The sequence below is a fragment of the Hyperoodon ampullatus genome (assembly GCF_949752795.1).
Source record: "Hyperoodon ampullatus genome assembly, chromosome: 1".
Taxonomy (NCBI): Eukaryota; Metazoa; Chordata; class Mammalia; order Artiodactyla; family Ziphiidae; genus Hyperoodon; species Hyperoodon ampullatus.
Genome location: NC_136914.1, coordinates 80,059,391 through 80,086,332, shown reverse-complemented (window position 1 = coordinate 80,086,332; position 26,942 = coordinate 80,059,391). Strand labels below are relative to the sequence as shown.

The 26,942-nt window shown below is 34.9% G+C and overlaps 1 protein-coding gene across 1 annotated transcript in view; it reads left to right on the top strand.

Moving 5' to 3' along the window:
- Positions 1-26,942, top strand: part of ARAP2 (ArfGAP with RhoGAP domain, ankyrin repeat and PH domain 2) — a gene marked incomplete at both ends in the record, with an annotated part of 192,262 nt that overhangs the window by 96,724 nt on the left and 68,596 nt on the right. The window contains 6 exons of the mRNA XM_079704429.1: positions 8,987-9,150; positions 13,413-13,625; positions 16,867-16,972; positions 20,341-20,488; positions 21,983-22,051; positions 24,456-24,530. Of these exons, the coding sequence (XP_079560555.1) occupies positions 8,987-9,150; positions 13,413-13,625; positions 16,867-16,972; positions 20,341-20,488; positions 21,983-22,051; positions 24,456-24,530 (775 nt within the window). The remainder of the gene's footprint in view (positions 1-8,986; positions 9,151-13,412; positions 13,626-16,866; positions 16,973-20,340; positions 20,489-21,982; positions 22,052-24,455; positions 24,531-26,942) is intronic.

Here is a 26,942-nt window from a genome sequence, read left to right as displayed (position 1 = left end):
TTCATTGCATTGCCCTATTTTTCATCTGTCTTTTGATCTGTTAGCCCCTTGGGAAATACCGACTGTAAAGTACAGTCGATTGCGGTAGACTTGTCAATGACAGACAAAATTGTGGCTTTAAGAAATAAAACAACTTCTAATTATTCATGTTGGTGGCATATAAAGATAGGGAGAAGAATTGAAAGAAAGAGAAACCAACTAGCTATAAGTTTTAACCTTTATTTTTTGCTAGTAACAGCTTGAACCAGAGCTACAAATCATAAATAAACTTAAAGAATTAATTTCACATATTTTCTCTGCCCTTGTCTACCCTTGATTAAAATGTTAAAATATATTAATGTTTCTTAAAGGCAAGAGAATGAACCCCATGACTAGTTCATAACTTGATAACCATCCACTGAATATAGTCACTAGATATATATTTTAATCTTCATGGTAATTTTCTCTATATACATAGCATGAGTGTCTTTAGACAGAAAAATATTGCAATAATATTTTCCACACACAGAGCATTTTTGCTCTGAAAAGCTCTAAGCAGAAGGTGCTCCAGATGGTGTCGCTTTAATGTGTATTCTTTGTATACTTTAAAAATTATTATTTTGGAAAATAAAGCTTTCTTGATTACACTTAAGGCTTTCTGCCATGATATTTGATGCTGTTATTGGGACTTAGATTCTGTGCTTTTCTTGGTGTAGAAAAAAAAAAAAAGAAAGAAAGAAATCATGTTTTTGAATACCCATTGTTAGTCAGTGAATGTCCTGGACCCTGCTGAGGTCAGAAGGCACTTTTCTGGACAGTAGGTTATATATCCACTGTGACTGAAGTATTCACTAGATTACAGCATCCTTTTCATAAAATTTAAAAGCTATTTCTGCACTTGGCCCACATTCTCTGTGTATCTCTTTCTGATAAATAAGTTACTGTGTGCACCATCTCACATTCTGTAGCTTCGTGCTCGTTTGTCAAAGACACCTATTATTAAGCTTTTATAGAAAGGCTGTTAGTTGTAATAAACACAGTATGAATAACTCATCTGTGTTAATCAGAAACAGAACAGCCTAGCTTTTTGTTATTGTTTGTTTGTTTTAAAGTTTTTAAGATTGTTTAGTTGACCTATAGTAAAGCATGAAGCACTTGATGGCTCCCAAGCCTGATGACATCCAGTTTTAACTGCAAATTCCAGACATAAAGAAGTCGACACTGAGGAATAAACATTTTATCGATATGTTTCACAATTATGGGACAGACTACTTTTCTCAGTTTGGATGATTAATACCCCAAGTTGAAGATTCTTATTTCATATCAGCTTATTCATGTGATTTTTTTTCCCTCCTTGAATTGTGTTTTATAGCAGCTGATATGTTAGCAATACCCTCCAGGGTGAATTATCTTAAAGTGGTTTCTAAATTGTGCATTTAATTGCAAATTAAACAGTAGCTGATTGCCCACAATATCAGCTTGACTGCTTTTGTAAGTTTCTGATGATTTAATTTGCAGAGATGGTTTAATCTGAATGTTGCCAAAGCAAACCAGACACTCTTCTCTCACCACCCCCGCAGGTTTTGCAGAAAGAAAGGGACAATTCAAACTTACATTATAAGGTGATTTTTTGTTTGTTTGTTAAAGAGAATCACGATAAAGGGAATGTGTGCCTATTTAATAAAAGGTGGATTTTAAAGTATATATTATTTTCTTCAAAAATGTATTTCATTCAGTTCAAGACACCTCCCATATACTAGAATGTAAGCTTATGAACAAATAAATGCAATATGGTGTGAAAAAATACAAAAGAATGAGAAGATCCCTTCTAGATAAATGAGATCAAGATAATCACTTTTTAAGAAAAAGTATATTTAAGTGGCTCTGGAATCCTAGGTAGGATTAGAGTAGGAAAAAAATGAGGGGTTGAGACACAAAGATCTTCAAAGAGGTGGAAACGATAGTTTCAGAGAAATTGGATAGGCTAGGGTACAACTTCAGTCCAGCTCAGCCTTAACCTTCAGTTCTTAAGGAGGAAGCATGAGAGAGTGGGCCTGGTGAGATAGATTGATACCATATTAGTATTATCAATTAAATGTAATTAATAACTTGCCTTGTTCTGGAAAGGATTGCAGGCTCTTTACAAGGGTAAAGACAGCTTTTTTTTTTTTTTTTAAGGAGACTTGAAACAGAGTTGTTTCTCACATTCCTATAGGTGATTGCCTAATACTATATAGAGATGAAATTGAAAACTTGGAGGCTTTGTCTTTCTCAGGGAATAGTGTGCCTTGACACTTTTTACTAAACTGTTGGCTTCAGAGGAAACAAGCTAGTTAAGCTAATATTTCATTCTTCATTATTCTGTGATACAGTCTCTGCATCTGCAGATTTTCTTAATAATTGTTTGCCTCTTTCTGGCTAATATTCCATCACTGTGCAGCAGTTTCTTATCTGAAGATATGGGGAAAAAAACTACCGTTTCTCTATAAACTAAGATGAGGATGATTTATGGATGCAATGACTGAATAAAATGTTCTGGACTCACATTTCTGTCCATGAAGAAATAGCTGGTATGGAACATGCCCTCTCACTTTAAACAACTAGAAAACTAGACAAAACATATGAGATGAACTATTTTCAGACTTTAGGACAATAGGTATCCCAGGATTGTGATCATGGAGAGAAGGGAAACAAGTGACATAAGGGTTAAGATCACCTTGGCTTCTTATCAGTCCCTGGCACAGGGAATGGGGGAACCCAAGCAGAATGTGGTGGTTTTGCTATATTGAAGAGGTTTTGCTATATTGGTTTCCCCTATAGAGATAGGGGAATCTGTGGTAGCTAAACATTGCAGGATACAGTACAGAGCAGAGGGGGAGATGTGCAGAGCAAGAGCTTCAGAAATCTTCAAAGGAGTTCCCTTCCACCTTCAGCTCAATACAAACCTGCATATTTGCAGGTTGAAACTCCAGGTAGAAATACTCCCAGGGTGTGCTGTGAGTTGAACAATTCCCAGAGTTTAGACACTGCTGGAGCGGGTTCAAATTTTATCTAGCCGAGTTAGACAGACTTCATTAACACACAGAGCATTTGTAAAGACTCCAGAAAGGTAATTCCAGAGTATTAAGGCTAAACCAGCCCTCAGGTAAAGGCTGCTCCATTTTTACATTACTAAGCTTAAAAACAGGCCTCTTCACAAGTCATTTAGTTACCTGAGGTCAAATAGGCAAAAGATCCCAAAACAAACATCAACACCCTTTAAAGGAAGACACAATCCTGGCACTGAATGATGTCTAGCATACAGTAAAAGTTACTAGCAAAGTGAAAAAGCTGCAAATCAGTTGATAAGAACAGACCCAGAAATGAGAAAGATAATGGAATTAGCAAAGAATATAAACAGTAATTTTAAAATATTATAAATATTGTAAAAGATAACACTCTTTGACATAAATCACAGCAAGATCTTTTATGATCCACCTCCTAGAGTAATGAAAATAAAAACAAAAATAAGCGAATTGGACCGAATAAAACTTAAAATCTTTTGCATAGCAAAGGAAACCATAAACAAGACCAAAAGACAACTCACAGAATGGGAGAAAGTATTTGCAAATGAACCAGTGGACAAAGGATTAATCTCCAAAATGTACAAACAGCTCATGCAACTCAATATCAAAAAAACAAACAACCCAATCAAAAAATGGGCGGAAGACCTAACTAGACATTTCAGCAAAGAAGATATACAGATGGCCAAGAAGCACATGAAAAGATGCTCAACATCACTAATTATTAGAGAAATGCAAATCAAAACTACAATGAGGTATCACCTCACACCGGTCAGAATGGCCGTCATCAGAAAATCTACAAACAATAAATGCTGGAGAGAGTGCAGAGAAAAGGGAACCCTCTTGCACTGTTGGTGGGAATGTAAATTGATACAGCCACTGTGGAGAACAGTATGGAGGATCCTTAAAAAACTAAAAACAGAACTACCATATGACCCAGCAATACCATTACTGGGCATGTACCCTGAGAAAACCATAATTCAAAACGACACATGTTCCCTAATGTTCATTGCAGCACTATTTACAATAGCCAGGACATGGAAACAACCTAAATGTCCATCGACAGATGAATGAATAAAGAAGATGTGGTACATATATATAATGGCATATAACTCAGCCATAAAAAGAAATTGGGTCATTTGTAGAGATGTGGATGGACCTAGAGTCTGTCATACAGAGTGAAGTAAATCAGAAAGGGAAAAACAAATATCGTATATTAACACATATATGTGGAATCTAGAAAAATGGTACAGATGAACCTATTTGCAGGGCAGGAATAGACACAGACAGAGAGAACGGACGTGTGGACACAGTGGGGGAAAGGGAGGGTGGGATGAATTGGGAGATTAGGTTTGACATAAATACACTACCATGTGTAAAATAGATAGCTAGTGGGAACCTGCTGTATAGCATAGGGAGCTCAGCTCGGTGAAGACCTAGATGGTTGGGATGGGGGTGTGTGAGGGAGGTCTAAGAGGGAGGGGATATGTGTATACATATAGCTGATTCAGTTCACTGTACTGCAGAAACTAACACAACATTGTAAAGCAATTATACTCCAGTAAAAAAAAGTAAATAAAAAGACAGTTATTTACACACAGAAATAAAGATGTAAAGGAAAACATAAACATAGAAAAATGGATCTAAAGAAGGAACCAGATGGAACTTCTAAAGCTGAAGAATACACTATCTGAAAAGAAAATCTCACTAAATCAGCTAAATGCAAGAATAGACTCTACATTAAAAAAAACCTCGAACTTGAAGGCATGACAATAGAAATTATAAAAACTTAAGCACAGAGGGAAAAGACTGAATAAAATTAGCCTTAGTGACCTGTGAGACAATATCATTCTCATGAAAGTATAATTAGAATCCCAAAATAAGAGAAGGATGGAGTAAAATATATATATATTTGAAGAAATGTGGCCCGACTTTTTTCAAATTTGATAAAAACTGTAAACCCACAGATGTACTAAGATCAACATACCTCATGCATGATAAAGGCAAACCACATTAAAACATATCATAACCAAATTCCTGAAAACCAGTGTGAAGACAAAAAAAAAATTAAAAAGTACCAGAGGAAAAATGACACATTAAAAATAGGGGACAAAGATGAGAATGTCTTGTCAGAAGCAGTGCAAGCCAGGAGATAGTATAATAAAATCTTTTAATGTGTTGGGGGCAGGGGGGAAACAAAATAACCAAACCAGCAGCTATTAGCCTAAAATACTCTATCCAGCAAAAAGATCTTCCAGAAATGAAAGCAAAATAAGTATTTTTTGGTCAAACATGCTGACTTATACTACAAGACTCAGTTTTTTTATTTCTGTATAAATGCCTAGGATATTATCTTCTTTAGTCATGTTTTTGGAATGTGTTGTTTTTGTTTTTTAGTTGTGTTTAAAATGTTTTTTATAAAGGTGAATTTATTTCTCATACAGCTATATTTATAGATCCTATCATTTGTTCTGGTTCTTGTCAGTAAACCAAGCTCAAATATGATAGTCTCTACTTTGTGGTTATTATATTACAGTTTTGAGAAAGTTGTTTTTATTAGTCTTGGGACTTGGTTTCTAGGTCTTATTGAACTGTCTTAACTCATTATAGGATATAGGGTTTTTTTTTATATGGCTTTGAAGTACCGTTTAAAATTTAGGCTTGGGGAATGTACAGTTAGGAAAATTTATTTTTCTATAGTTAGAGTACTTTAAAAGAACTTGCAGATTTTCAAGATATAAATTCCTATTTCTTTGGAATCATTATCCAGAAATGTAAAATTGTTGTTTGATAACACTTGAAATCACAAAGTTGGCCAGCATTTGTGTTAAAAATATCTTTTGATGCTTTATTCAATGTGCACAGAGTTTAGATAACATCAGAGAGGAAAGCTGTTGAACAGATGCTATTAAATGTCAAACATCTACTGCACAAGATGATGTATTTTAGGATTCAGCCTTTGACAAGTGGACTCAGGAGTTAACTTGTCATTACTCATTCTACTCTTCACTAGCTCACAAGCAGACAGCTAAACTTGTCATCACAGGATTTCTTCAGGTTAGAAAGAAAATTTGAAGTTGGAAACATTTACAGTTAACGGCAGAATTATACTGCTATCATAGGAAGGCCATTACCTTTTGGATTTCTTTTACTGCTTGCTCAAATACTAATTGTCATTTGTTTATAAGCACACCTTTTCAAAGATTTTTGTCTCATATTCAGAGCTTAATTATCAGATAAAAAAAACCCAAGACTCAAAAAGAGTTAAAATTTTCTCTTTACCGAAACTCCTTAATTTAGCAAGAGGTAATTTTGATTAAGTCTACATAATGTAGGGGCTTGATATTCCTCAAGGAAATTACCCAGCTTATGTAGTTTCATTTAGACAAATATGCCCAGCAGTAGAATGTTTTTGAGCTAAAGATGATGTAAGGCTAAGGTATGTCAGGAGTATTAGAGCAAGTATCAGAATTCTTCAAAAAGAAAATTATAAGACCCGGAGGTCAAGGCTGTTGTGGTGGTGTGGAAAATAAAAACAATAGATAGAGATGCCAGGAGAAAAGAGATGAAGATTACGGGCACCAGTGTCACTGAAGAAGTTACAGCAAGTTCAGAAGATGTTAGAAGTGAGTGGAGTGGGGTGCCAGTAACTTTATCTTCTTAGAGGAGCATTTCAAGAAAAGAAACCGAAGGACAGAAAGGAGTACTTTTGTTTTCTTTTTAAATTAGGGCCAGTGAATTATCAGGAATGTGAAACATTACCTGCCCCCCGCCCAAAAAACAAGAAACCAAAACAATCCAGAGTTCAAGCAGCTCATTCCTTTCTCTTTGGGTTGAATCCAAAGTAGCTGTCTCATAGTCTGAAATGAAAATTAAATAGTTTTATACTTAAATACATCAACGATTACTTTGTGTTTCAAGTCAAATTTTATATCTAGTGATAGAACATTAAAACTTATTTACCCACTAAATACCTCGTGCTATGCTAAAGGCTATTGATGCTGAAATGCTGTCTTTGTTTGCTTGTACAAAGTTTGGGGTGTAGCGGCTAAAACATTCACACAGATAGAGCAGGCGATATGATGGCGGGTAGAGTGGATGTTCAGGATTAAGAAGGGACGCCTGGTACACAATAAGCATTGGATGGAGAGAGTTGGGGATGGAGTGTCAGCGAGGGTTACCTGGAATACACCGGTGGGGGAGGAGCTGGAGTAACCAGCCAAAGAGCCAGAAGAATTTATTATGAAGACAAGAACATGTTAATTCTTCCTTCCTTCCTTCCTTCCTTCTCTCCCTCCCTCCCCTCCCTTTCTTCCCTTCCATCCCTTCCTCTCTCCTTCCCTCCCTTCCTTACTTCCTGGAATGGCAAAATTGGAGGGGAAGATACGGGCCAGATCATGAGGGCCTTTTAATCTTGAAAACTCCAGAGCTGCTGTGGAAGGACAGTGATTAGGAAGTGATGTCATTAGCTTTGTATTTTAGAAAGATCATTCTGGCAATCTTGGGGAGCAGGGACTAGAGAGGTGGAGAATTGGGAAATGAATTTTGTTTGGAGGGGTTTTAGTGATTTCAAGGAGCAGTACAAAGACCTGAAAGAAAACGACGTTCAAATAAAGAGGAGGCAGAACATAATGTCAGGGAACTGGAATGAACAGAATTTTGTGACTGAATTCATGTGGCAGTGATGGGGTGAGAGTGGGGGTGGACCAATATACAGTTAATGAATCCTAAATATCTGGTGGGATAAGTGGAGAAAGTAGTACTGGTTTGGTATGAGGAGGGATAAAGGTTTGAGATGCTTGTGGCACCTTAAGGTGAAGATGTCCAAAAATCAACATTAATTAGTATTATGTTTTATTATTTACTAATATTACATTTATTATTATTCTCATTGTGCCAGTGATGAAACTGAGAACCAAAGAAGCTTGATAACTTGTCCAAAGTCATAAAGGGAGTGCAGAACTAAAACTTGAGTTTGGGAATTGATTGGATTTCCCACTCTCTTAGCTGCTTTATGCTCTTACTTTTCAATCACATAGAGATCTGATTTGTGAGACAGTTATTGCCTGGAGATAGGGATTTGGGAGTTACCAGCTTATATATGGGGGATGAAACCACTGACCTGAATGACATGTCCCTGGAGAGTCCTTGGAGTTCATGTGAGTGCACTGAGGTTACAACTTCATTTTCAGAAACAGGAAGTGAGCTTGGGAAAGAAATTGAGGCACCAGAAAGATAGGAGGAAAAGCCAGGAAGAATTGTGCTACAAAAGCCGAATTGGGTGGTATTTTTTTTCCTTTTTTTTTTTAAGGAACGAAGTCATCAAACAGTTCTAAAATCTTGAAAAATATAGCCCCAAATATCCATGAGAAGTCACAGGCGATGCTTGCTAGAAGGGTTTCTGTTTAGTTATTCAGAAACAGAATGAAAGGGGAAATGAAAGGAGGCAAGGAGGCGAGACCACAAGTTCAGGGAACTTCCTGGACTCTATGTAGAGAGAGACATGACTGTACATGCAAAGAGGGATTGAGTGAGTGGAAGCTGGTGGTAGAGGGGTTTTCTTCCTCTTTTTTAAAATATATTTATTTATTATTATTTATTTATTTATCTTTGGCTGTGTCGGGTCTTAGTTGCGGCACGTGGGATCTTTCATTGTGGTGCGTGGCCTCTCTAGTTGTTGTGTGCGGGCTCAGTAGTTGTGGTGCGCAGGCTTAGTTGCCCCGCGGCATGTGGGGTCCTAGTTCCCTGACCAGGGATCAAACCATCTTCCCCCGCATTGCAAGATGGATTTTTAACCACTGGACCACCAGGGATGTCCCCAGAGGGGTTTTATTCTGATGGATGAAACAAGATCCCATTTATATGGATCTAAGGATAATCTGTGTAGAAGTTAAGAATTTTTAAAAGGCAAAATTATAATTTGAAATATTTTTGAAACCTTACAGAACATTATACATCCATGGGCATACCAAGTTAGATTTCACAGTCTGGCATACTGCAATTGAAAAAGCAGCAGGTACAGATGGGAATGCATTACAAGATCAGCAGCTCAGCAAAAATGACGTTCCCATTATCGTGAACAGCTGTATAGCATTTGTTACACAGTATGGTAAGTATCACAAAGTTTTTATTCAACTCGCTGAACTCATAGTAGCATATTTACAGTTTTTAAGTGGTACCTCCATTGGACTGAATTAGAGCCCTTTGTAAGTACATCAGTGAAAAATAAAAGTGTCGTCACTCTTCAGCCTAAATGCCATTCTTTCTCACAATAAAGCTCATTTAAGTTATATCATGTGCCTTTACCATTTCCTTCTTCCTTTACATGCATAAAAATTTTAAATGACATAGTAGAAGAATCTATATTATAAAATGTATATTAAAAATTGATTAAGATTGTACTTTTCAGAGGTTATAACTGTACAGTAAATCTAGGGGAACGCAGAGGTGCCTCAGTGTGTTTTTAGAAGTGGTAAACTATGGGACAATGTGTAAAAGAACTTACTTTTTGTTGGCCTGCATACAAAGTGTATGTGTATTTGTTCCACTCAACGTGCTATTGGTCACATGTTTATATTAAGAATCATGGCCATTAACTCTGATAGTTTGACTTAATTGTAACAAATATTTTTATGAATAGTTTGCAGGTTAAAACCAACTTGATTTATACCCACATGTGCAGCTTCATTTTAATTTAATATGCTATGGTAGTATTTTAGCTATGCCTAAAATTAAATAAAGTATGCCTTTATTATTCATGTTTATTTTCAAATTACTATTCATTCTTAAAATTCCTTCTGTTACATATTTCCTTAATACTCTAAAAGGTAGAGTAAATAAATTGCTTAACTATATTTTTAATATAAAAATATGTTTTTTCTTTTAACCTGTCGATAAGTGCCATTGATTTAGATTGCACATGCAGAAAAGAGTAAAACGATTATCTGGTATTTTGGAAGCTATTGATATATTAACCTTTCATTGTTCTCCTAATATTAAAAGTATCTTTGGGTGTTTTTAATTTGAAAAGAAAATGTAATCATTGAAAGAGCTGTAGTAAAACATTGTGGGTTTTTTTTTTATTTACCAAGTGTCTGTTGTGTGCTAGCTGCTGAGTTTTATACTGGAAATTGAACAGTGGGAGTAAAGAGTGAAACACAGAGCCATAAATCATGCCTTCCAGTCTGAGAACCAAATGAGCTGATGTGAAACAAAATGTCAAAAATAACAAAGGCTACGAAGAAAATAATTTTGGGAAATTAAGTTTAGAATATGTGTATATTAATATATTTTCTCCTAGGGAGAGTGCCATTTTAAGTATTTTAGTTATTTCATATGTAATCCAAGTACAATTATCATTAATATTCAGATTTATTGTGTTTGAATTATATAGCTATTGTAAATATGTATGTAATCACATTATGTGGGATTACTCTATGAAGTTCCTTCCCTTGATAGTACGTTTGTATTTTTCTTATCAACTGTCATCATCTGTTTATTTGAAAACGGGGGAAGAAGAAGGTTATCATCTTCATTTATTAGTAATTCAGTATTAGTGCATTTACATTTTGTAGGTGTAAATGAATTCCACACATATTCTGTTTTCGCAAGAGCATAACCTCATTGGGAATTTTCAAATCATCTTTATTTCATAATGGCATAAAGTGTTTCCTAAGCTGACAAATGATTAAAATAACTTGACTAGCTTCAGCGTATCCAGCTTAATGTTTCTCTGGGGAAATCAGAAGTTTCTTTGTGGTGTTTATTTGAATTTAAAATCATTAAGCATTAGATTGTTTTCAACTAAATTTCATACATTATAACTACTTTGTAGCTCTAGCATAAGGTACATTAACTTGCATATTAAAGTAATAAAGCCAATAAAAGTCTTCATGTATTTTTAGCTTTTTTTTTTTTTAATGAGCAGAGCATGGAGAAAACCCCAATATTACCAGCATGTATACAAGGGAAGATTTGATATGAACTTAGAAAATGCCCAATAATTATAGGATGCAAGTGGTTGGCTCAGAGCCTTTATGGTCATAATTATTTTGAATTTCCTAATCTTTGGGTTAAAATCTAAGGCCAATTTTTTGTGCTCATGGTGTCAAGATTCGAATCTGACCAAGTTCACAGAATAATTCTTAGAGTTTTAATTTTTTTAATGAGTTACAGTAGTTAGCTCTTTGGAGAATATATTTAATTTATGTAAACAAAATTACCTTCAAATTCACATTCACTTACCTTGTGTACCAGCTATTAGAAATTCACTCAACCAGCAACAAAATCTCTCAGAAACTTAGGCAATTTTTTTTTTTTTTTGTAGATTTTGCTTATTATTCTGTTGTGGTCATTTACTAAGTACCTACTGAGTTCTTCTAGGAACTGTGTAGCTGCTGTGTACAGAAAATAAGACATGATCTTTGCCTTCTAGGAGTTTACAGGTTGTGGATCAAAGACAAACAAGTGGGCAGTTACATCTCAAGTGTACAAAATTCTATGGTAGAGAGGTGTCCACGGTTTAGGGGTGAATTTCACCCAGTGTAGAGGTGGTCATGGATGGCTTCATGGGTGAAGCATGGAACCTACCACAGGTCCTAAGAGAAAATGGGAACTAGTTAAGTGAAAGAGGGAATAGGAGTTCCTGGAAGAGGAAACAGTGTATGCCTAGGTGCAGAGTCATGAAGGAGGTTGTCTGTTCAGGGAACTTGAGGGTAGTTAAATGTGGCCAGAACTCAGTGTGAGAAGAGTGGACAAATACAAGAGGCAGGAGGGTTAGTTAGGAAAATTCATGTAGGGTCTTATGTATCATAATAAAATCCTCAAACTTGCCCTCAAAGCAGTGGGAGGGCTGTATCCATATTTTTAAGCATGTTGGTAATACTAGCCAACCTGTGTCTCAGACCATGCTGTTGTCATTTTCGAGGCAGACTGGAGGGCTGCACAGGAATAGGACAGGGAGTTGTGATAACATAGTAAGGAACTGGGTGCACAAAATAATAATAGCACAAGGGATGGAAAAAGGGGACACTTTTGAGAGAGAAGTCATGATGAAAAATATTTGTGACATTTTTGTTTGATGTGGTAAGTGAGAAAGAAACGTTCTGACTTATAAAGGACTGGGGAGGAAGCAATGCCAAATTCTGAGGTATAGGAACAAGATAAATAAAGAACATGTTGGGATTGGGAGGTGAAGTAGTGAATGGGGCAGGAGAATTAATTTGTTCATATGTATAAGTATAGTGTGTGTTGCATGTATTATTTATATAGTATATATATTAAAGTGCATGTGTGCATTTGAAATTTTAGGAATTAAAACCTGAGTGGAAATGTACATGTAGTAGTTGAAGTGATGAAGATGGATGGGTTCATCCAGAGAATTTTGTAGGGGAGCAGAGAAGAGAGTTGCGGATGGATTGCTGGGATGGATTGCTGTGATCATCAGTAAATACTAGATAGCAGAATAAATAGAAGACTAGAAGAGTAGTCATAGAGGAAGGGGCAAAAAAGATAAGATCATGACATTATGAAAACCTTGAGATTAACAGAATTTTAACAGGGATTCAATGGATTGTCAGACACTGCAAGGGATTCTTATCACATACAAACTGAAAAGCATCTAGAAAATAGATATCCTTGATGAAGATGGTCCTGATACAGTGGGAATTGGGCACAGAAGCCAGATTATGTGGCTGAAAGATTAACAGGGATGTGAGATGAGAGAAAGAATAAATATAGGAAACTCAGATTAGTTTTGGAAGGAAGAGAGACAAGAGACCTGGGGGGAGGGGCAAAAAAGGATTAAATTTTTTTGTTTGTTTGTATATCACCATCATCACTTCTCTTCCTCCAGTTAGCCACTGCTACTCCTCTTATTTTATACGAGAAACTTGATGAATCTGTAACTTTGAAAAGGACATGACCTAACTCTTCATGTAGAAGAAGGTGAAGGTGGGAACAGACAGAATTAATATACAAATGTGAGTGCAGAGACTTGAGGAAATTTATACCAGAGAGCCTCACTTTTGTCAGTGAAACTGGAGACAAATTTGTATTCTGGGAGACTAAGCGAAGGGTACTTGGGGTAAAAGAACATTTGAAAAAGATGCTGTGAAGGACTAGGGAAAGGGCTGGCCAGAGACTTACTAAAAGCTGAGAATGAAATAGTTGTTCATCAGGTTTACATTTTAAATATTAAAGTTGCGGGGGGAGGGGCTCTTTTTTTCTCATGCATTTTTATATCAGCTCTTGGATAATGATTTTGTCTTGTGCATTGTTCCAGCACAAAAATTGGTTCTATTTTTAAGATATCAAAGTGGATTTTGACCTGAGACTTTTTTCATATAACCATTTTCTTTTTCTTTAACAAAGGTTTAGGGTGCAAATATATCTATCAAAAGAATGGTGATCCTTTACATGTAAGTGAACTCCTGGAGAGTTTCAAAAAGGATGCAAGAAGCTTTAAATTGAGGGCTGGAAAACATCAGCTTGAAGATGTGACGGGCGTATTGAAGAGTTTTCTCTCTGACATTGACGACGCACTTCTTACTAAGGAGCTCTATCCATATTGGATCTCTACCTTAGGTAACATATATAATATAGAATAGAATAAAGGCTTGCCTTCTCATTTGATAATAGATTTTTAAAATCTCCTTTGATAATCTGAACATTTAATTGAAAGGAACAATATACATAATGGTTCAGAACAGAAATTGTGCAATCAATAGTTGTTTATATCTGCCTCAAAAGAAATTTATGGTGATAATTGCTAAACAGTGTTTTATGGTAATACTTAGTTTTCGGTAGATTTCTTAGTGCTTACTTTGCCTTAACTTTGGAAGTGTTATAGTCAAGTCCATGTAGGCTGTTAATTTTCTCATTAAGATTAAAATGAAAGTTTTAATATAAGATTGGTTTTACACAGTTTTGCCATATGGCTGTTTGGCTTTCCTTTTTCATTTATTCTACCTCTTTAGAGTTACAAAACAATTTTTTTTTTTTACTCTTTATTTTTTCTAGATTCTGTCTAATGAAGGAAAAAAGCTTTGCTGCACTGTAAGAGAACTTATTTAAGAAATGACCCTAGAAAAGTTAATGGGTCAGATCGATTTTAGTAAAACCTATATTGACATCAATTAATTCAAAATAACTCTTTTTATAGAAAGATTATGATAAATATTTTTAAATATAAACATTGCCTTTAATCCCAGATTTCTAACAGAGCTATTTTCATTTTTCACATTATTTTATAGTCTTTGTCCCCATGCCTATGATGTACATATCATCTTTATTTTATTAATAAACCAAAAATATTTCCCATATATCCACAATGCTTTCAAATTGACAATTTTGAATCTTCATTTTTCTACAGTTTTTAAAATGTATCATTGAATTATACCATGATTTACTAATATATTTCTCTCTTGTACATTTAATTTGTTTTGAGAAATGTTTTTATAAAATGACCTTTGAGTTTAACTATATGATGTCCCTCTATTGAGAAAGTTTTTTTCATTGAAAGCGTTTGTTTAATCTAAAACATAACTATGACATTTGAAGGGATTAATTTTGAAATGTCATAAAACATCCACAGTTTGAAAAATTATTCCAAGAATGTCCATTATTTGTGTCAGCAAGAAGAGAGTAGTATTGTTATTAAAATAAAGCTTTTCACAATTTAACTGCCTAATTCAGAAGTCTTATAGTTACTTCCTGATACTTCTAAAATCAATAGGTTTAACTCTAATCACAAGAAAAGTTGATTGTATAATTTTATGGAATATAAAATATGGAATTAGATGATATATCTTTTAAGCCCAATTACCCTGCCATCCTCATTTTTTGTTTTAAGATTTTATTGTAATTTATAACCATGAAGTTATTTATAGTATCTCTATTTTATAAAGAATTACAATTTGTCTTCATTATAAAATCGTTTATCAAAAATCTGTGACAAATATGCGTTTGCTGAAGTTGTCAAATTTCATGACAGAGATGTCTTCATTGTTGTCAATCTACCAGCAGGAAGTAGTTGGGAAGTATTAGCATGTGTCAGAGAGGAGTGTGTTCACCTTTCGTTTGGATGTGAATCCTTGAGCGTTTACTTGGAGGCTTCTACTATTGGGTCAAATAGTGTTAAAAGTTCTTTACTTTTAGATCCAATGTAGCTCACCCTGACCTGTCAGAAAAGTGCCCTTTGTTGGATCTGACAAGAATAAACTAGAACTCTCTGGGTGAACTCACAGGAGAGCTCTCTTGGGTCCTGTGAGCCCAAGGCGAAGAATGCCCTACAGTGGCATAGCACCTATTTATATGACATATGACCTCTTCTTCTAAGAACACTATTAAACTGTCGGAAGTCTGTGGCTAGTTGAATAGATCATTGTGTTTCCTATATGACCTAAAATCTATCTTCAGTTTTCCTTTCCAATTACTTAAGCTTTATTTTGAAAATATCATCTATTTTATTCTTATAAGATTTGTGAAAATATGCTGTAATAGCATGACTTGTTATAAGCGTAGTAGTATTAATTGCATTTTGTTGAATAAATACAATTACCTCTACAGTTAGAAACTGGATGACACAAGGGAAAATGTTTGGATTATACCAGGGATGACAGAAAGTTCTTAATTCACTTCTAGTATCGTCTTTGAATGTCATTTGGGTGTCATCCCCTCTTGCTTTTAGAGAGTCATCTACCAGCACAGTTAAGTCAATATGACCATGTTTACTTTTATAGATCTCATGTGCAGGCAAAGTCAGTACAAAAGAGCTATCAGTTGCAGTTTTGAATAGGAGCATACTTCAAAAATGTGTCACAGAGTCTCTTACCTCCCCAGGAATCGGAATGCCCTTTACGAGTGACTGTGTACTTTCAAAGAATCATAAAGTGCTGCTGGCTTTCTGTTAATAGAATGTGTAGGGCTAAGCAGAAAATGAAAAAGTCTTGTTTCCAAAGGTAGTTGGGAATTGAGAGGGGATATATAAATGCAATCCCCTTGAGTTACAGAGTCAGCACAAGTTATTTATTTGAAGAGAGGTCTCCTATTTCCCCTGTGAGGGAGTAGGTTAGACCAGACCACCACTGCACATCTTCTAGACTCCAGAACTTTGGAGGTTCCTGTGTAGTTGCTCTAAGTATTTGACTTCTTGGGGTTAGGAGGGTGGAGGAGAGTAATTCCTTCTCATCCTTCTCTCCATGACTAAGGCAGAGTGTCCATCCTCCTCTCTGTCTGTATCATCGTTTCCAGGGCCTACACATGACTTCTTCCACTGTCCCCTTACCTTCTCCAAAGAGTTGAAGGTTCCAGGGCGGGTGAAAGCTCCCTTACATGGATCTGTGGGGTAAGGTACAGTTCATAGTTCTGGGATGGTTCATAGTTTGGGGAAGATTTTTATGATTCCACAAGGGAAAAAGGTCAGAAATGTCATTTTCAAATAACAAATAGTGAAATCTTTCCATAGCTACAGTTAAAATACTTTTGGCTTATCTTTTCAATTTGTATTCTAATTTGTTACTAATTGAAAAGATTCCTCTTAGTTGACATTCAGTAGTCTGTAAAGTTGAAGATAAAATAGAACCCTGGGTTTTGAAACTGCTTCATTTTTAATTACAAAGTATAAGAACTATGACATATAGCCCTGGAATGTTTTTGTAAATACTTTTACAGAATTATAGAAGTTTGAATGTTTTTCTATTGAAACTTGATTGTGTCAGTGAAATAACAATTGTGAATACTGTTTTAAAATATTGATAAATGGCAAATTGGTAATACAGACGATTAGTTAGGCCTCAAGTTTTACGTGTGTGTGTTTAACCTCTAGATACCCAAGATGACAAGGAAAGAATTAAAAAATATGGAGCATTTATACGTACTCTTCCTGGGGTCAACCGAGCAACATTGGCAGCTATAATTGAACACCTTTATAGGTGGGTGGATTCATGAACTTTTCTAGACATTTCAAACGTGGCACTCAATAAGACATTATTTCTTAAATTTAAAGTACTGTGGTTAACCTTCTATTTGTGACTATGAATCTTTCGCCATATCTTAAGAATAGTTTCAAAATGGAATTCTCATGAACTATCACTTTAGTATCTCTTAGTGGAATTAAGACACATTTCAAATAAATAGCACTGGAGAATTTCTTAAATGGATTAGAAATAATCATGCACAGCAAATCAGATACATCCAGTACATAAACAAGGATTTTAAAACATTTAAGAGGGATGTCAGAGAAGGAAGTACAGGGACCAGAATTCTATAGCAGGAATCTGTGAGTACAGTATTTTCTCATGGTGGACTCTTAATAAACCTTTATTTCTTTATTATGAGTTTGTATCTAACTTGACTCCAATATTTTGGTGTCAGACAGTTGATTAGATGAGGGAAATTTTAAAAATCAAAAACATTTTCTATGTTGGGGCATGTAGTCCCCTGCATTTGGGAGGATAAGAGGAATAAAATGGTAGCTTGAGAAATGACATCTGAAGGATGACAATGTTTGGGAATAACATTTTAAGTCAACAAACTTAAGGTTTGTTTGTTTGTTTTGCTATGAGCAAGTTTTGTCATTACAAAAACTTATATCAGTGTAAATATTGCTTAAGGAACATATTGTTTGCAGCTTCCTTCGTGGATGCAATATTCCCTTGAATAAATTTCTATGAACCTGAATTCTACTAAAAGTACCTTATTTGGAGTTTAGATTCCTAAATCCTCCACAATTGGTCTTTTCTCTTTATCTTTCTTTTCCAGCCATCACTTCTGATACTTGTAAACTCCATTCCTACTGTAAAGCTGATTTTCTTATTGCATCATATAAATGTAGTATATATGTTTATAGTACTATCTCTATGCCTATGAGACATTGGGACAGATATTTTTTTCTTCAGAAGTTATAATATGTCACCAGGCTGCTACAATTATCACATTAACATTTTAAACATTGTTACACATAATTCTTAAACTTTATACTTGAATTTTAGATGAGTTCCTTCCAATCCTTTTCTTCAGTTGACATATATTTTAGCTCCTACTATGTACAATACAATGTCCATTAAGGTTCCATGTAAAAAAAATAGTTGACAATAATACATGAATGACAAAAATAGTCTTAAGTCTGCAGTTTCTAAATAGCACCAAGGAGCCCCGGGACATTACAGTGGGAACTCACAGGGATGTTGCAGGGCATTTTATATTTTTTAGGAAAACACAGCGCCCTCAGAACAGATTTTAATATGAAGAATTTTAGCATAAGACATGGAATTATAGAGGAGGGATTAAGTGGTTCATTGTGTGTTGAGGTCCAAGTGATGTTTCAGATTTAAATGGATAAACGAACTGGGCATGAAAGAAAAATAAGTATGAGACATGAGTGAAGGATATTTTCTAGGAAATAGGTGTACCAGGAGATGAGATGGTTTGTAGCTAGCTGGCAGGAGGCTGCGAAAGACACTGTTGGTCATGCAGAAACATTTGGATTTCATTCCCTTAAGTGATAAGAAGTGGCTGATCCAATCTGTTTTAGGATAATAACCCATGTCCTGCGATTGATTGGGAAGAGGTTAGAATAGAGGCAGAGAAACTATTTAAGAAACCATTTCCTTGGCTTCTGATGAGAAGGGCTGAGTGGGAAGAGAGTGAGCTGGCTGAATATGGGACACTTGGGGATGCTAGTGTGGGAGCAGGGAAATAAAGGAAGAAAAGGAAAATACATAGTGTACATGCTTTATGCCAGAAATTAAGGCAGCTATAGAAACTGAAGAGGTGACGAGTGCTGGAGGAGAAGGCTATTGCAGAAGGAGGTCTCAGGAGAGATGGGAATGTTTGATAGTGTTGTCAAAAGTTTGAGAGGTCAGTTTGGATAAGGTCAGGTTGATTTAGCATTCACTTCCACCCCTGCCCTAGATAACAGACCATTTCTTCCATGACTAACTTTGACTTAATTCCATTCACCAGGTATTTATTATGCACTACAGTGTTATTAACACAAAGTCTCTGACTGTGAGATGCTTAGATTCTAGTAGCACAGGCAGACATGCAGATAAAATTTCCAGATGTTTACAGTCCAGTGTGATGTAAAAAAAAAAAGTACAGAAGTGGTTTTGAGAGGGATACCCACAATTATGACACCTTCCTCTATTAACTTGCAATGCCTTTTACATCTTATAAATCATATATGATGATCAAGCTTGCTCTGTCTCTGCTATGCAATTTGGCATTTCCTTGTGAGTTTCTTACACTATCATATATATTCCTGTCATGTTTCCTATTTTTCTTGTACCTACTAGAAGCTTTGCTCTTTATAGTCAGGTGTACCTACCTTAGTCTTGCTTTATTCCTTTGATAGACTTGGTCTCCCTTTTTTAGTATGTTTTTTTTTTTTAGAAATTTACAAATGTAATTAGACAGGCAACTGAGCAGCTGCTATGTCTATAGTCAGTGACAGAGAGCATTAACAGATACTTCCATGGGCATCAGTTAGAGTTCTCCAGCATTTTTATCAGTGTAAATTTCCTTTTACTGGGGTAATGGCTGTATTTTATTTTTAATCACTTTGAACTTCGTGAGTACTTTAAATGCTCTTTGTAAAACTCAAGTGTTGTAGCCTACTGGTTGGGAGAATTCACTCCTCTGTTCATGTCTGTTCATTGTAAAAAGCCATTCTTAGTTCTATCCAAGAAAAATGTAATTGTATTTTTTAATTAAGTGATTGCTTTTTGAGAGAAAACATCCTATTTTGAATAACCATCCAAACACAGGCTGCCAGGCATTTTCTCACCTGATATGTACTTTCTGGGAAATTCAGCCTAGCCCTAAACCTTGAATTTTGGAACTCTCTCCTATGTGCCTCCCGATTTGCCATTCTTGCCTTATTTCCTGCTTACCTACTGCCCCTTTCTCCTCTTTTATTATGCTCCTACCCCACAAGTCATTTGACACCATTCTGCAAGCACACCTTTATGCCTTAGCTGCAGGTTGTCCCATTAGTGGAATTGTCTGGATATGGTGGGTGAGGAGTCCCTCTTCTAAAGCAATGATCAAGTACTGCTTTGTAACTTGTAGTAATATCTTTAACAGTAGTCTTTTCTTATGTTCTTAATTAAAGTGAGCTACTTGTAAGAAAGAACTGTGTATTTTTCTTTAAATCACCACTGTACCTTTTACATCAGAGACTTTCGATATGTGTGTATTAAAAAAAAGAGAAAAAAAATAAATGAGTATGAAGACTTATAAGTTCTATGAAATTTTCAAATAGAAATACATTGTAATAACCTATGCTTTTCTCTCACAGGGTTCAGAAATGCTCAGAAATCAATCACATGAACGCCCACAATTTGGCCTTGGTTTTTTCCTCCTGTTTGTTTCAAACTAAGGGACAAACTAGTGAAGAAGTGAATGTAATTGAGGACTTAATTAATAATTATGTTGAAATATTTGAGGTAAATATTTTATATCCTGCCATTGTAAAAATAGTTTTGATGTTACTGTTTGCAAACAAAAATGTGTATTTTGGGATGTTTTTATTCAGGTCTTTATGTATATTTAAAGAAAATAATGGATAGTTATATGATCCTTAATTTTTTAGATATAACTAACTTTTTAAGCTATAGCCATTCATTTAAATCTGGCTGCTTCTAAAGCTTTTTTACCATCTGGTGTCTTGGACAGAATATTTCTATTTATAGTGTTTCTATGTTTTTTTTCCTCAGTATATGTATGCATTATAAGTATGTCTACTTAGAGGTATGAAATTTGTGAACTTCACAAATTCGGTAATATACATCAGGCTGATAAATTTTGCAGTTGAAAGCATTTTAGTGTTTTCTTTTAATTGCACATAAACTGGAAAAAAAGAAAATTCTGAATTAACAGTCTGTGGTTTTTATTAAGTCATCTCTGTTCTAATTATTTGACTTTTCAATTTGCTATATTATGTTCAGATTTTCATGTTTCATCAGAAAACTGTTAGAATAGGGATGATTTCTTAATTCAAAGGAGTAAAAATAGACGAAATAAGCCTAGGATTTGAATATGGGGGGAATATAAGGGATCTGGATCAAAGGTCCAGCTCCATTGCTTAACTGCTTCTGCCATCTCAGGGTTGCCATTTAACCTTTCGGGGCATTCTATTAAACAGTCTTGTACAAGGACCCTTGTTTTCCAGGAGTATGTATATACCAGATGAAATCAAATAGCTTAATGTAATAGGTCACCTTTTGTAGAGTTTGTACATTCTTACAATAACTGATAAAAAGATTCCTTAGCAAAGGGAAAGAAACGATATTTTAATAAAATAAAATAACACAGTTTGTATCTTAATTTATATAGGAATGGACCAGAGTTGTTGGATCTTCTTTGCTCTTTGATCTCCTTTTTACTTCTTCCTATACGTGTCCACTGTTTTTGATCAATAGCAACTTCTTTGCAATAGTTCTGATGCTGAGAAATGAAAGACGTAGAAAAAAAATGTGTGGCTTTGCATGCTCTCTTTATTTTCTATTTTTGTACTGTTAAATTAATAAAAATGTTTATCTACATAGTTTTGTTAAATCCAACTTTAACCAAATGGCGAAAATTTCATAAGCACTTAATCAACATTTCTGTTTGAGAAATGAGTCTTGTCTGTCAACCTACGTAAACTCTATCAAAGACATCATCAGCCCCTTTGCTAATTAAATTGCCTCATCAAAGGGGATTCCATTGATGGAATCTGCAGCCTGAAATGATATCATCATAAGATGTTCTGAACTTTATGAGGCTCTATCTAGTTGGCTTTATTTCTGCCCTAGCTTTGTGGGCCCACACTGCTAAAGATGGCCATTCTCATTTATTTTTAATGTGTTGGTCTTTAAATTCCTGAAGAAAGTTATGTGAGGATAAGTACCATCACTCTTTGTATTTTATTAGAATGTCCCAAATTATATTTTAAACAGGTTAAAGAAGACCAAGTCAAACAAATGGACATAGAAAATAGCTTTATTACCAAGTGGAAAGACACTCAAGTGAGTAGTAATAGTTAGATCTCTGATTAAAAAAAAAAAATTTTTTTAAACAAGAAAAAACTTTCATTGTAAGTAAACATTTGTTGTGTTTATTTTCAAATTCCTATTTGAAGCAAAGTAAAAGTAATGGGAAAAAAGAACCTAGATAAAATAGTTGTGAAATTCTATAGCATTGTACATATGCAAAATGCCAAAGTATTCTAATATAAATTTTTTAAAACATAGATGGAAAAATCAGTTTTAATCTTATCAAAATGTCCTTTTTAAAATCAGTTTTCATTTATAAAAGCACTATTGAAAGTATTAGTGGATTTCAAAAGAAGCATTTAAAGTCAAAAGAAATACTAGAATAAATTGAAAATTCAGACTCCCTAATGATTATTTCCATTATCCTTTTGAAATAAGTTATTTCTTATATGCTTTTGCTTTGCATGCTCTTGGATGATTGGACTAGTGGGAATGTTTCTATTGTGCTGTTAGTAACATATGTTATTTATGTCTTAAGTTGACTTTTCTAGATCTTTTCTTGCTTTCCTTGGTTGCATCATACCGGATTTGTGTGTTCAGATTGCACTATACTTTTCCAGAGTACCTTTCCTTGTTTGATGAATATTCACTGGACTTTCTTAAAGTTGGTCTTCTAATAACTAGGAATTGTAGTGGATTCAGGGTACCAATGCAAATAATAGAAGTGGGTCAAATATCAATGAATTCTCCATATAGATACACTCATAGGATGAGGCCAATGCTTCCTTCTTAGTCAAACCCTAAGTTCACCTCATTCCTGAAATACACACAACTAATTAGAGAAGTTGTGGGAGTTATCATTCCATATGAGGGATGTGAGGAAAGGCTTTCACCCTAGTGCCTAGCTCCCTGAGGACTAATACTATGACATTAATTCTCTAAGACAGTATGTCCTCCATTTTGACCCAAAGTAATTAATGCAGCCTCCAGACAAGTTAGCAGTAACACTAAAAAATGTGACTCCTTATCAGTTAGTTCTCTTGGATTCTGGCTTTTTGGGGAGAGTTTCAGTTATGAAATAAAGGATTGTGTGAGCCCATGGGATAATCTTTGGTAGCACTATCTATATTGTTATTGGATAAAGTATGAGTACCATTCTTCAAGTTTATCATTTATATTCATGCTACAATAAAGAAATGAGCCTTGAATGCCTTCTGATTAAGTAGAAGTCGGTAAAACAAGAAAAGAATTGTCTATAAAAAAGAGTAATTGGGAAAGAAAAGTAGAACAGTTTGGAAAAAATCTGTTGTTTTGCTGGAGTTTTTCTCTAGTCCATTCAAAACTCCTCTGAAGTAGTTTTCTGACAGTCTCTAAGTCTTATCCCTGTTTGAATTTCTTAGCTATTCTTGTTTTTGGCTGCATGCTATGAGTTCTTTGTATTTGCTTTTTTAATTTTTAAAATGTGTCCTTTCTGGAGAGTTGTTTATGCAAACACAAGGAAAAGTAAAAATGTCAACTGTATCTTTTCTTCCCTAGAATTTTTATGTAGCACCAAAAGTGAGGTAGAAAAATTGGAAATAAGCTTTTCTAAGCCTGTAGTGTCAGAATAACTAAGAGCAGTTCTTCAAAGTACATTTTTAATGTTTTTCCACTAAATTTACTCATCAGGTTGATTCTGAGGCACATTTAACTGTGGAAAGATCATTCCTCCATTATGACCTTTTTTGAAAAATGAGTGATGGATATTTTTTCCAAGTGTTTATATAACTTAAGGGAATATTTGAAAAAAGCGACTCAAAATATTTTTCACAGATTCATTTCATTCTTTGTTAGTCTTCTCCACATATGCTGTCAGTCTACATAGTGATATCTTATGCTTTTTATTTTCTGGCTTGTGTATTCTTCACTTAGTGTGTCTTCTTGTTTATAACAGCAACCCAAATAACCTAGCACTTGATGCTTGGCTAAAGGTAATTAAAATAAAAACTTAACTTTATTATCTCCTTATTCTATCACTTCACTTTTAATTTTATTTGCTAAATATACTTTTTCTATTTGTAATTTTAACACAGCTCTGACCTAATTTATCTTCAATTTTCAATTTTGGGACTTATCATCTCTTTATTTCCACTGTAGCCAGATTCATTATCTCAATAAGAACCTTAAGGGTATGTGAGGTCACTAAACTTTTGAGTAAGAGAGAAAAAACTGCATTGTGATTGTGTTTGCTAACTATGTCATTTGTGTAGATTCCTTGTCCTTAATCAACCACATCCAGAAAATGGATATCATTATGCTGTTAACAGGGGGAATGATCTCATTTTATTATTATAAAATCTTCAAAAATATGACTAGGGTTTTCTAATCATCTTAAGTGTCATGTGTGTGTTCTTGCAAGATACTTACATTTGCTCTCTTCACATCTGCCCTTTTCTAGGTTTCCCAGGCTGGAGATTTGTTAATTGAAGTGTATGTAGAAAGGAAGGAACCTGACTGCAGTATTATAATTCGGGTGAGCCCTAAAGATGGATGTAAAGAGTACTGTTGGAAGTCATAAGTGTTAACATTAGTTTGCATATCTTGAATTTTCTATTGTTTCTTCTGTCTTATTTTACATGTCCAATTCAAGTCATGACAAGTTTGACTCTTCATGCCAATATCCTCTGGGAATTCCATGTTTTGATGATTTGGAAAGAGACCATCCTATGTTCTTTAGGTTATGGTTAGGACGTACTATAGGTTCTGGAAAACTACCTGAGCTCAATCACCTGCTCCTCTCCTTTCTTCCTTCTCAACATTAGGCAACTTATATACTCTATCTGAGTCTCAATCTTCTGATCTGTAAAATGAGCGAAAATTACAGTATTTACATCATAGCACTGATGTGAGGACTCAATAAGATCCTGCCTATGAAACACTTAGCAAATTGCTTGGTACATAAGTGTTTAATAAATAACTACTACTAGTAGTACTATTATTATTAATCCCCCACCCTTGTATCCTAGACTTTAGCTTCCAGTCTTTCAATGTACTTGAATATTCAATAACTCTCTTCTTCCTTGAGACCACTAGTTAGCCATTTGTTCTGAATTAAAAAGATCCTTCTTGTGTTACCATATTCTGTACTTAGTCTGCCTTAGAGAGAGTGAGACTACTTTCTCTGTAGGCAAAATAGACGTGATGCCATCCAAGAGTAGAAATTCAGCTTTAGCTTCTTATCATTTTTAAAGTCCAAGATTAAACAGGGTCTTAACATTAGATATTTCTGGACTTCACTTAGGTCAAAGATATTGTAATTATTATTTTATATTTTTTAATGATTACATATTATGACTCTTTGGCACTGATTACTCGCCTAGTTGTACAGTTGAACTACTATGAGCTGCCTTGCCCCTCCTTGTCCCCATCTATTTGTTATGCTGAACATGTGATGTTCATCACAGGGGACATGAGGAAGTAGTAGAGATTAATCAGCACAAGTCTATCACTAATGCTGGAAGAGATAGTCAAAGCACATGACTTAACTCCACTTGCACATAAACTCTCTAGTAGCTCATTTTAATCTTATCTAATAAAGCCATAACAGGAGTTACTACAGTTGAGCAAAGTTCTTATTTTAATTATATTCACATAAAGGACTGTCCAGTTTCACCTACAACAACTCTAAATTCTCTTGAAAAATATAACAAAAACTATACAGAAATAATCATTAACGTTCGTTTAATGCTTAAAACTTTGCACAACTCTTACACTTATTTCAGCTGATCATTACCTCAACCCAAGGAGGTAGTTGAAGCAGGTGATAGCTCACATTTATATGAGTAGAAACTGGGAATTAATAGCATTCAGGCCCGGATGCAAACCTTAATCATCATATTCCAAACCCGATGATCATTATACTGATGTGTATATCGCTTAGAGTAATGATCTCCAAAATGTGCTTCGTGGAGTTCTAGGTGTTCTTAAGAGGGGCCTTGGGTGTCACCTGGGACAAGGAAATGAGTCCCAGTCTTACATTCCTAAGTCAACCTGAGGAACTCCCTGCTGACTATTTCACTAGTTTGGTTTCTCAGTTTTATTATTTATTTTAAGAAAGGGCTACACTTCTTAAAAAAGTGTAAAGCCATTCTGATGAGTGGTGTCACTGAAGTGACTCATCTACTGATGTTTCAGCTGCTTAAAGTGCTCTACTTTTCCCATGCTAATGTTTTTTTTCTTTTAAGGTTGTATTACATTAAGCTTTTCTAAATAGCAAATAATGGACTTCACTGTAACATTAATATATTCCAAAGAAAGCACTAAATTCCATGAACTCCAAAAGATAGACTATATGAATTACCTGTAAGAAAAAATGTTTTATGTTATTTATATATGTGCGGTATGCTTATGATTAGTAATGGACAGGAGAAAGGGAAGTGAGCACATTTTCTAAGAAATTTTTGAATAGGTACATAGTTTTACTGAAAACGTGTATAATTAAGTTGCAGCTGCAGTATTCTAATGCTTAAATCATCTTCTATTTGTTTAACATTATAACTAAATTCTAATTGGAGAAAGCCAACTTGCTTTTGGCCAGCATACCTGTAAGACTGGCAAAACCAAAACCAGGAAGAAACAAATCAAAAATCCCCAAAGTCCCTGAAGAAGGTAGCATGTTTATACAATGGCCTCAGGAATTGGGACTCTTGTAGAGCTGGCCCCCAGGCTGACACTGCAGACTCTGCCCTGTGCCCTGAAAGCCTGGCTCAAGCATACTTCAGTGTCCCACCATCTGTCACTTGGCATGGTGGGGCACACCACAGACCACTAAAACCCTGGGGCTTTTTGGCATGGCAGACAACAGTCAACTGTGTATAATTTAGGGCCCAAGCTGAATAAACCTAGCTCCTTGGAACTCCTAATTATAGAACTGAGTGAAATGTTT